The sequence below is a fragment of the Chiloscyllium plagiosum genome, unplaced genomic scaffold, assembly GCF_037043375.1.
Source record: "Chiloscyllium plagiosum isolate Xiang-an unplaced genomic scaffold, Cpla_swu_hap1 HiC_scaffold_33, whole genome shotgun sequence".
NCBI classification, from domain to species: Eukaryota; Metazoa; Chordata; class Chondrichthyes; order Orectolobiformes; family Hemiscylliidae; genus Chiloscyllium; species Chiloscyllium plagiosum.
Window position 1 is genome coordinate 33,197,563 of NW_028270171.1, and position 12,184 is coordinate 33,209,746.

Below are 12,184 nucleotides of genomic sequence, written 5' to 3' on the forward strand. Positions count from 1 at the left end.
GACTGCATTTACAATTGTGAGAGTATATCAATTAGTGCGGATGAGTATTTATTTCAATATATCTCACCCCAGGCTGTCCATATGCTGGAAATATTTACACACAGTTAGAAGAGCTTTTTTCTGTAGTGGGTTTAAGAACCTTCACCACCTCCACTGAGAATGCAGATTGCAGGAGGAATTTCAAAAGCATTGATTGATCAGGGGAGAGGGAATCCTGAATAGGGGTGGGTGACCAAAAACTGGGTTCACCGAACTGGATCAGGGGAACAAGTCCTGGAATAGGTATACTCAGTGGAGGAAACCCAGGAGCTGGAGCTGGGTAGATGCAGGGTGATACCTGGGGACCAGTAGAACAATCAGGTCTGGAGTGAAACAAGCCTGTCAGGAACAGATGGAGTATTGGGCAGTGTGGGCACAATGTGAAACACAGGGGTGCTGATTGATTGGTATGGAGACAAGGAGAGGCCAATAGGTATGGTAGAGAGAGGCGAGAGAGCAGTGCAAATCATAATATTTTATTGGCAAGGGAAGGTGATTAGATTCTCTCTTATTGCCTGGTATTTACCATTTCCAACAAGAGAGAATCGAAACTCTGCCCGTTGACATTCAATGGTTCTGGGGGTTACCACTGAACGGATCCTAAAAACGGGTCTCACCCCGTCAACAGACTGGACAGATTTTTAGCAGGTAAGATGCTAAGAATACTACAGTGAGGAAGTCACCTTCAGACTCCCAAAGCCTGTCCACCATCTACAAGACACCCCACTTGCCTGGATGGGTGCAGGTCCAACAACCCTCAATAAGCTTGAAACCATCCAGGACTAAGCAGTCAGCTTGATTAGTACCACATCCTTCCACTCCCTCCACCACTAACAGTACACGCTGGTGATACTATCTACAAGATGCACAGCAGACATTGATCAAATATCCTCAGACAGCACCTTCCAGACCCATGACCACTTCCATCTGGAAGCACAAGGGCAGCAATACATGGGAACACCATCAACTTCAGCATCCCCTGCAAGTCTCTCACTGACCTGGCTTGGGAATATATCACTGCTCCTTCAGTGTCACTGGACCAAAATTGAGGAAATCCCTCCTTAAGGGCATTGTGGGGCAACCTACAGCAGACGGATTGCAGCAGATGAAGGCGGCAGCCTACCGTCTTCTGAAAGGGTGATAAGGACACGTACCCTGGCCTCTTGGTGATGGCACTGTCCAGAGCCGGGACTCTCAGCGGTGGTGCTTGGGACGGGGACTATACCAATACGAGGAGTATAACTATTCCAGGACTTGTTCCCCTGATCCAGTTCGGTGAACCCAGTTTCTGGTCACCCACCCCTATTCAGGATTCCCTCTCCCCTGATCAATCAATGCTTTTGAAATTCTCCTGCAATCTGCACTCTCAGTGGAAGTGGTGAAGGTTCTTCAACCCACTATAGAAGAAAGCTCTCCTAACTGTGTGTAAACATTCCAAGCATACCGACAGCCTGGGGTGAGATATATTGAAATAAATACTCATCCGCACTCATTGATACACTCACACAATTGTAAATGCAGTCTCACGCTCATAGATACAGTCAGACATGCCTATTAATTCTATCATATCCACTTACCAATATAACAGCACATAAACAGCAGGGAGCCCAGAGTGGGGACCACTGGCAGCAGGGAGCCCAGAGTGGGGACCCTTGGCAGTGTCAAATTGCAGCAAAGCCAAGGTGTCCTGGGGCATCAATGCTGTCATTGCTGTTTCCATTATTCGGAGATGCCGGTGTTGGACTGGGGTGTACAAAGTTAAAAATCACCCAACACCAGGTTATAGACCAATAGGTTTAATTGGAAGCACACCAGCTTTCGGAGCGACGCTCCTTCATCAGGTGATTATCCTCGTGATGAAGGAGCGTCACTCCGAAAGCTAGTGCTTCCAATTAAACCTGTTGGACTATAACCTGGTGTTGTGTGATTTTTAACGCTGCTGCTTCCATTGACATTGATGCAGATAAATACACTTGTTACAATAATCTGCCATATAAACCATGAGCAATATTCAGACCTCGAGGGAAATTGCACTGCTCAATCCTTCCAGTAAACGCACATAACAATCTCGGTTAGCCCAAGAGACACTTATTTGGTTTGATTTGGGAGCGGCAGCTCAAATGATGCAGAGACAGAGAGAATCAAATCATTCCGCCGTGAGGAATAGTCAGACCAGAGCTGGAACCGGAGAGAGAATACTCAGAAACTATCCTGTCTCTTTGACTGACCCATACATTTCAAAGATTGAAAGAGCAGCATGGTGGCTCAACAGTTAGCCTGGCTGCCTCACAGGACCAGGGACCTGACTTGGATTCTCAGGTGTAGCGTTACCTTGTATCTCTGTGGGTTTCCACTGGGTGCTCTGGCTTCCTCCCACAGTCCAAAGAGGTGCAGGTTTGGTGGATTGACCACATTAAACGCATGGTTTTGGGGATAGGCTGGGATACTGTTCAGAGGAATGGTGCAGACACGTTGGGCCTCTTTCCGCACTGCCGGGATTCTATTCTATGAAACAAGTTTTATGTTTGAGCAATGTTTCTTCTCCATTCATTTTGCAGCTGTGGGAATCGCTGGTAAAGTCACTGACATCAATTGCCCCAAGATGTTGCTGTTGGGCTGCCTTCTTGAATCTTTGATTCTTCCCAGTCTGTGATTTTTGAAGTCTGATAAATACAGCGAAACCTTACCATTTATTATCCAAGAGGGAGGAGAGAATGGTCAGACCATAAAGGATCGGAATGTAAAATAAAGCAGGAAACAACATAATGTATTGTAGATCCATCAGATTCTGAAAAACAGTATTAAAAGAATAGAGTTATGTCATAATGAACTGACCCAGAATATCAAACTACCGTCCCTCTGATTAACTGCTGATACCCTTGCTCTGTTAAGGCCAGAAGCCATGCATTATACTCAGTAGCTTAGATGTGGATCATATATGTTTCAGGAACAGGACATTGTTGTCAATGTGAGTACTGAATCACAATTAAGTAGAATGAATGGCTTTGAGGTATGTAGGGAAGAGGTGTTGGAAATTCTGGAAAGGGTGAAAATAGATAAGTCCCCTGGGCCTGATGGCATTTATCCTAGGATTCTCTGGGAAGCAAGGGAGGAGATTGCAAAGCCATTGGCCTTGATTTTTATGTCCTCGTTGTCTACAGGAGTAGTGCCAGAAGACTGGAGGCTAGCAAATGTGGTTCCCTTGTTCAAGAAGGGGAGTAGGGATAACCATAGTAACTATAGGCCGGTGAGTCTCACTTCTGTTGTGGGCAAAGTCTTAGAGAGAATTGTAAGGGATAGGATTTATGAACATCTGGATAGGAATAATGTGATCAAGGATAGTCAGCATGGTTTTGTGAAGGGCAAGTTGTGGCTCACAAACCTTATTGAATTCTTTGAGAAGGTGACTAAGGAGGTGGACGAGGGTAAAGCGGTAGATGTGGTGTATATGGATTTTAGTAAGGCGTTTGATAAGATTCCCCATGGTAGGCTACTTCAAAAAATACGGAGGTATGGCATTGAGGGTGAGTTGGAGGTTTGGATTAGGAATTGGCTGGCTGGAAGAAGACAGAGGGTAGTAGTTGATGGTAAAGGTTCATCTTGGAGTGCCGTTACTAGCGGTGTTCCGCAAGGATCTGTTTTGGGACCATTGCTGTTTGTCATTTTTATAAATGACCTGGAGGAGGGGCTAGAAGGTTGGTTGAGCAAGTTTGCGGATGATACGAAAGTCGGAGGAGTCGTTGACAGTGAGGAAGGATGTGGCAGGTTACAGTGGGATATAGATAAGCTGCAGAACTGGGCAGAAAGGTGGTAAATGGAGTTCAATGTCGCTAAGTGTAAGGTAAGAGTAACAAAAAGATGGGGTACTGGGCTAATGGTCGGATACTTGGTAGTGTGGATGAGCAGAGGGATCTTGGTGTCCATGTACACAGATCTTTGAAAGTTGCCACCCAGGTAAATAGTGCGGTGAAGAAGGCATATGGCGTACTGGCTTTTATTGGTAGAGGAATTGAGTTCCGGAGTCCTGAGGTCATGTTGCAGTTGTATAAGACTCTGGTGCGGCCGCACCTGGAGTACTGTGTGCAGTTTTGGTCGCCATACTATAGGAAGGATGTGGAGGCACTGGAACGGGTGCAGAGGAGGTTTACCAGGATTTTGCCTGGTATGGTAGGAAGATCGTATGAGGAAAGGCTGAGGCACTTGGGGTTGTTTTCATTGGAGAAAAGAAGGTTTAGGGGTGACTTGATAGAGGTGTACAAGATGATTAGGGGTTTAGATAGGGTCGACAGTGAGAACCTTTTTCCACGTATGGAGTCAGGTATTACGGGGGGGTAGGTATAGGACAGATGTTAGGGGTAGGTTCTTTACTCAGTGAGTCGTGAGTTCATGGAATGCCCTGCCAGTAGCAGTGGTGGACTCTCCCTCTTTATGGGCATTTCATAGAACATAGAAGAATACAGCGCAGTACAGACCCTTCGGCCCTCGATGTTGCGCCGATCAAAGCCCACCTAACCTACACTAGCCCACTATCCTCCATATGCCTATCCAATGCCCGCTTAAATGCCCATAATGAGGGAGAGTCCACCACTGCTACTGGCAGGGCATTCCATGAACTCACGACTCGCTGAGTAAAGAACCTACCCCTAACATCTGTCCTATACCTACCCCCCCTTAATTTAAAGCTATGCCCCCTTGTAATAGCTGACTCCATACGTGGAAAAAGATTCTCACTGTCGACCCTATCTAAACCCCTAATCATCTTGTACACCTCTATCAAGTCACCCCTAAACCTTCTTTTCTCCAATGAAAACAGCCCCAAGTGCCTCAGCCTTTCCTCATACGATCTTCCTACCATACCAGGCAACATCCTGGTAAACCTCCTCTGCACCCGTTCCAGTGCCTCCACATCCTTCCTATAGTATGGCGACCAAAACTGCACACAATACTCCAGATGTGGCCGCACCAGAGTCTTATACAACTGCAACATGACCTCAGTACTCCGGAACTCAATTCCTCTACCAATAAAAGCCAGTACGCCATATGCCTTCTTCACCGCACTATTTACCTGGGTGGCAACTTTCAAAGATTTGTGTACATTGACACCAAGATCCCTCTGCTCATCCACACTACCAAGTATCCGACCGTTAGCCCAGTACCCCATCTTTTTATTACTCTTATCAAAGTGAATCACCTCACACTTAGCTACATTGAACTCCATTTGCCACCTTTCTGCCCAGTTCTGCAGCTTATCTATATCCCGCTGTAACCTGCCACATCCTTCCTCACTGTCTACAACTCCTCCGACTTTCGTATCATCCGCAAACTTACTCACCCAACCTTCTAACCCCTCCTCCAGGTCATTTATAAAAATGACAAACAGCAATGGTCCCAAAACAGATCCTTGCGGAACACCGCTAGTGACGGCACTCCAAGATGAAAATTTGCCATCAACTACTACCCTCTGTCTTCTTCCAGCCAGCCAACTCCTAATCCAAACCTCCAACTCACCCTCAATGCCATCCCTCCGTATTTTTTGCAGTAGTCTACCATGGGGAACCTTATCAAACGCCTTACTAAAATCCATATACACCACATCTACCGCTTTACCCTCGTCCACCTCCTTAGTCACCTTCTCAAAGAATTCAATAAGGTTTGTGAGCCACAACTTGCCCTTCACAAAACCATGCTGACTATCCTTGATCACATTATTCCTATCCAGATGTACATAAATCCTATCCCTTACAATTCTCTCTAAGACTTTGCCCACAACAGAAGTGAGACTCACCGGCCTATAGTTACTAGGGTTATCCCTACTCCCCTTCTTGAACAAGGGAACCACATTTGCTAGCCTCCAATCTTCTGGCACTATCCTGTAGACAACGAGGACATAAAAATCAAGGCCAATGGCTCTGCAATCTCTTCCCTTGGTTCCCAGAGAATCCTAGGATAAATGCCATCAGGCCCAGGGGACGTATCTATTTTCACCCTTTCCAGAATTTCCAACACCTCTTCTCTACATACCTCAAAGCCATCCATTCTACTTAATTGTGACTCAGTACTCACATTGACAACAATGTCCTGTTCCTGATTGAATACTGACGAAAAGTATTCATTCAGTGTCTCCCCAATCTCTTCAGCCTCCACACGCAACTTCCCACTACTATCCTTGACTGGACCTATTCCTACCCTAGTCATTCTTTTGTTCCTGACATACCTATAGAAAGCCTTAGGGTTTTCCCTAATCCTACCAACTAAGGACCTTTCATGTCCCCTCCTTGCTGCTCTTAGCTCTCTCTTCAGGTCCTTCCTGGCTACCTTATAACTCTCAATCGCCCCAATTGAACCTTCACGCCTCATCTTTACATAGGTCGCCCTCTTCCATTTAACAAGGGATTCCAATTCCTTATTAAACCACGGCTCCCTCACACGACCCTTTCCTCCCTCCCTGACGGGCACATACTTATCAAGGACACTCAATAGTTGCTCCTTGAACAAGCTCCACATATCAATTACACCCTTGCCTTGAAGCTTACTTTTCCAGGCCACACATCCTAAGTCATGCCTCACAGCATCATAATTTCCCTGCCCCCATCTATAACTCTTGCCCTGTAGTGCACACTTATCCCTCTCCATCACTAGAGTAAAGGTCACCGAATTGTGGTCACTGTCCCCAAAGTGCTCACCTACCTCTAATTCTAACACCTGGCCTGGTTCATTACCCAGAACCAAATCCAGTATGGCCTCACCTCTTGTTGGCCTATCTACATATTGTGTCAGGAAACCCTCCTGCACACATTGGACAAACACTGATCCATCTAATGAACTTGAGCTATAGCTTTCCCAATTAATATCAGGAAAGTTAAAGTCCCCCAGCGGGCATTGGATAGGCATATGGAGGATAGTGGGCTAGTGTAGGTTAGGTGGGCTTGGATCGGCGCAACATCGAGGGCCAAAGGGCCTGTACTGCGCTGTATTCTTCTATGTTCTCTGTTCTATTTACTGCAGTGCAGTTTACACTGAATCAGCAAGTTCTACATTTGTTATTTTTGGTGAATGCAGGAAAATTTATCTGATCAATTCTGTATTTGATATTCTCCAGATGACATGTGCCATTTCAGCAGTTATGAAAACTTATTGTTCAGTTAAAAGTCATACCAATAACAATTGGACAAGTCTGCATTAAATACACTGGCTCAGATATTCTGACTGTGATTGCTATTCCACTTTTTTTTAATGTTAGTACTTGAGATTCACATTTATAGTTGGACATTCAGATTCCAGCCTCATCAGAAATGCACAGTGTAGCTGAAATGAACAGAATTTTCCCTAGTTCAGGGGTACTGGAGAATTCATGCCAATCCTTTTTTGCAAGAGTGCACTGAGTACATGAATTAAACACCCAACAGTACAGCCAGACCCTGACATTTGCTGTGAAAGGCTAATTATGTAAGTTAAGTGTTAGAGTTGAGTGACGCTAGGGCTATGGGCTGGGGATTTTGGGGCTAATTGGAAGGTTTCAGAAAACATCGGGGTTGGAGGAAAGGGATAATGGGCAGTATATGTTAGAACAGGCAATGGCCAAACTGACTGCAAATGGTATTGGGTTGGCGCCCTCATTGTCTAACATTTCCTGGGCAACTATTAACTGTACAGAATTAGAACCTTCAATTGTTCCAATTTTAATGGATCCTTTAGAAGGGTACCCGATAATGGTCTCACATCAGAGTCTTCAATTCCCCAGGGGATTTCCACAGAGTCTGCTATGTCCAGGTTTCTGCAGGTTCCTGACATGCAATTCCAATCTGTGCTGCTCCTACAAGTTCCTGGTCACTGGAATTGTTCCTTTCTTACTGAGGTAACTCAGAAAAGTATTTATATTTTCAGTGTAATTCCTTGGTTGCCAATCCACTATAATCTGCAGCAATAGGTGCCCCATACAGTAGATATTTGACCCTTTTGAATGATAGAATACATCCCAGCTGAAACGATCCTATCCTAAACATATGTAGGTTCACTTCCCAAGCAGGGTCCCTGGGCATAGATACCACATAGAAACCAGTGGGACTTCCCCTCCAAGCCCCAAGTATAAATGTCGTACCCCCTTCGCAGTCCTGAGTAAGCCCCACAGTGGCTCCTTCCTGGTTGTGTATTTCCCATTGGGGAAACATCGAGACCTGGATATTCTACAGAAGTTGCGCTGTGGGGCCAGGTCTTGACTCTCCTGGCCCTGTGGCTGGGCCGCTGACCTCACAATGGGAGATGACCCTCACTCAGCTCGAGCTGGAGACCTGGCAACAGCCAATAGGATTTCAGCCTGGAGCACGGCCACTTAAAGGGGGGGGGGGGGGGGGGGGGGCGGAAATTAGATCAAATTGTTCATACAGTGAGAGAAATTGAAATGCTCACATATGCACACGAAGGTTGGGTTTCAGTGACTGCAGCGATGCCAATTGTGTTCTCCCACTTGAACTGAACTGATTGCTCCAAAATCTGAAATATGAAAATTAAATCAGGAAAAAGTTTAACAATATAAGTAATGGGGGAACTGGAGTTCATAATTCAATGATACCTATAAATATTAAACCTAAAATTTAATGAAAACTTAAAGAACTGAGGATACTGTAAAACAGAAACTGAAACTGCTGGAAAAGCGCAGCAGGTAGCATCTGTGCAGAGAAATCAGAGTTAACGTTTCAGGTCTGTTTGACTTAGAAGAAAATGTCACTAGACCCGAAACCTTAACTCTGATTTCTCTTCACTGATGCTACCAGACTTGCTGAGCTTTTCCAGCAATTTCTATTTTGTTTCTAAACTTTAAATAATTCTATTCAAACTTCAAATTAACATAAATGCTCACCGAATCTCCTGTAGACTCTTACAGGTCTGTATCAGGTGGAGCAGAGAGGGGATGGATTGGTCTGTGAAGGAGTTCCCCCCCAGATCCAAGTATGTCAACGACTGCTTTGTACTGAGAGCAGAGGCAAGATCTTCGGCACAAGAATCTGAGAGACTGTTATAACCGAGTCTGGGGATCAGAGAGAGTAAAATGAGAAATGAGGGGAAAACCCACCCTTGATGACAATAATGTAGCGTGTAAAGTCCTCAAGATTTGATTTAGAAGAAAAGTTACATTAGTCCTGTAAAATTAATGTCTGAGCGCCATCTGCTTTCATCAGAAATGGAAAAAGCAGCAATTGAAAAGGGTTTAGTGGCAAAGAAAGGGGAGGGGATACGGACAGAAAGAAAGAACAAAATAGAAGCATAGGAGTGATCAGGATAAGGTTGCAAAACAGAACCTCTACATCTTCACTTTCTTGTCCCGAGTTGCTCGGAAGCATGATGGGATAAGTCAGTGGAGTAGGAATAGATTTGGTGCTAGTACTTAAGATAAGGACATGATGTTAGAAAATCCTGTTAACAGGATTGGAATCAGATGGCTTGGCCACATGGGCAGGGTATGGAGAGTCATGAATGCAATATTGTCAGAGCCAGACAATTACAGTGCAGCCCACTGTAGCTCCAGGTTACACAGAATGCCATCCACCACCAGAACACAGATCTCTTTCCTAAGCACAGCTTCCACCCAGGTGCACAATGGCCCGAGTTCCCAAGTGAATACAGCTTGCTTTTGTTTATTCTTTTACGTGTCTGTGGCAAAGCCAGCATTTATTGCCAGCAAGCTGCTGTCCACCTGCAATGTTGTTCAGAACATAGTGCTAAGATTTTTTTTCCCAGTGACAGCAAAGGAACAGCGATATAGTTCCAAGTCAGGATGGTGTGCAGCTTGAAGGGAATTTGCAGATGGTGCTGCCTTAACTCTTTTTCCGAGATATCCATACGGTAAGTGGAAGTAGTGCTCAACAGTGCATCGTCCATAAAGTTCCACACAGCTAGCACAATCCATTGGTACGGAGTGAGTGGATTCCTTTGAACCTGAGATGATGGTATGAAGTTGAAGGCGTGTACTGTACCTTTAAGAGAGACAGTGTTGTTCTGAACTGAGAGATTACAAGCACCTGCGTATATGACTAAATGGCAGTCCAAGAGTGCACTGGAAAATTATAAATGCGTAACATTTGGCTGAGAAATGGATACCTGAGTTTTGGTGGCTGTTTTGACAATTCAAATTTAACCTGTTAAAATTATGCCCAAAGATACTAAAACCCAATCGAGTTTGAATTTATTGTTTTGTCAACATTGAACCAATGAGATGAGCCAAAGCTGGGGGTAAAAGAATGTGGACATTTTGAAAATTGGTCAGAGAGCAACTGCCGCAGAGAGAGAAAAAGCCCTGGAGAGCTAATTGCCCAGCTAATATCTTGCTCTCAAAGAACTTAGAAAACACTATCAAAGGTACCTTTTCATGTGAAACATAATGGCAGTATAAAGAAAGACAATGACCCAGGGAAATCTCCAGCTGGAAGAGTGAAGACAGTGCCTGTATGGCTTTGAAATGAAGTTGATGTATTTTAATAAGTGCCTTACTGGAAGTGCATTGTTATAGAGTTAGAGGCAGATAATAAGCTGTTAAGAGAAAGGGGGGGGGGGGGGGGGGGCGGTGAGTGCTGACTCAGAGTTATGAACAGTTGTTGTTTAATGTTCACTCAGAATTAAAAAATAAATTGATGATATTTCCTTTAAAGAGTGGAATTTGGGAGTTCTCTGTCACTCGTATTTTAACAGATTATGAGGCGAGGTGAGATGAGCTTTTCTGGGTGTTTGGCTTAATTAACAGAGAGTTTAATTTCCGTGTCGTAACAACGATGTTGAGCTGCAAATATTGTTGGAGCATCACTGATCCAGACAAGTCAGCAGCAATTCCACCCCACCCCGCCCTCCCCCACTTCCTTCAAACTAAAGGGGTAGTCATGGGCACCCACATGGGCCTGCTCTACACCGGGTATGTGGAACAGCCCATCTTCCATAGTTACATCGGCACCACTCCCCACGTTTTCATCTGCTACATCGATGACTGTGTCGGCACCACCACATGCGCTCAAGGACGTTGAGCAGTTCATCAACTTCACAACCACCTTCCACGCCGACCTCAAGTTCACCTGGACCATCTCGGACACCTCCCTGCCCTTCCTGGACCTCTGAATCTCCATATCTGGCAACCAACTCAATATGGACATCTACTACAAACCGATCGACTCCCGCAGCTACATCTCCTCCCACCCTTACTCCTGTAAAAACGCTATTCCTTACACCTAATTACTCCACCTCCCCTGTATCTGCTCCCAGGAGGATCAATTCCACTCCAGGAAATCCCCGATGGCCTCCTCCTTAAAGGACCGAAATTTCCCCTCCCACATGGTTAACATTGCCCTCCAGCGCATCTCCTCCACTTCCCATACCTTTGCCCTAGAACCCCACCTCTCCCAACGCAATAATGATCGAACCCTCTCCCTCCCCTCCCCTCCCCTCCCCTCTCCCCGGTCCTCACCTTCCACCCTACCAATCTCCGGATACATTGCATCATACTCCGTCATTTCCGCCACCTCTAAACAGACCTCACCACCAGTGATATATTTCCCGCCCCATCCCTACCTGCATTCCGCAGAGACCATTCCCTCCGCAACTCCCTCATTCGGTCCACATCCCACCAACCCACTCTCCACTCCCAGCATCTTCCTTTGCAACCGCAAGAGTTATAAAACCTGTGCCACACCTCCCCCCTCATCTCCACCTAAGGCCCCAAAGGATCCTTCCACATCTGGTAGAGAATTTCCTGAACATCCAAACACCTCATCTGCTGCATCTATTGTTCTCAATGTGGTCTCTACACTGGGGAGACAGGACGCAAACATGTGGAATGTTTCAGAGAACATCTCTGGGACACACACACTAAACAACCCCACTGCCCTGTGGGTGACCACTTCAACTCCCCCTCCCACTCAGCCAAGGACATGCAAGTCCTGGGTCTCCTCCACTGCCAAATCCTAGCCACCCGATGACTGGAGGCAGAACACCTCATCTTCCACCTTGGGCCCCTCCAATCATATGGAATTAATGTTGATTTCACCAGTTTCCTCATCTGCCCTGCCCTCACCCAATCCTCGACCAAACCCTACAACCCAGCATCGCTCTCTTGAACTGTTCTTCCTTCCCATCTATCTGCTCCACCCTCCTTTCTGACCTGTCA

At 45.7% G+C, this 12,184-nt stretch overlaps 1 protein-coding gene and 1 long non-coding RNA gene across 4 annotated transcripts in view; one reads left to right on the top strand and one right to left on the bottom strand.

The window, feature by feature from the left end:
- LOC148141476 (uncharacterized) overlaps positions 1 to 12,184 on the top strand; it is a 398,466-nt gene that overhangs the window by 359,881 nt on the left and 26,401 nt on the right. The window lies entirely within an intron of this gene.
- LOC148141477 (NACHT, LRR and PYD domains-containing protein 3-like) overlaps positions 1 to 12,184 on the bottom strand; it is a 457,128-nt gene that overhangs the window by 357,135 nt on the left and 87,809 nt on the right. For 2 of the 3 annotated variants that reach the window (XM_087978414.1, XM_087978415.1), the window contains 3 exons: positions 8,897 to 9,064; positions 8,446 to 8,529; positions 1,984 to 2,827 (listed from right to left, as the gene is read on the bottom strand). In XM_087978414.1, the coding sequence (XP_087834540.1) occupies positions 2,821 to 2,827; positions 8,446 to 8,529; positions 8,897 to 9,064 (259 nt within the window). In that variant the 3' untranslated portion in view covers positions 1,984 to 2,820. Of the gene's footprint in view, positions 1 to 1,983; positions 2,828 to 8,445; positions 8,530 to 8,896; positions 9,065 to 12,184 lie in introns of those variants that run through there. The other variant, XR_015752584.1, reaches the window with a different exon arrangement.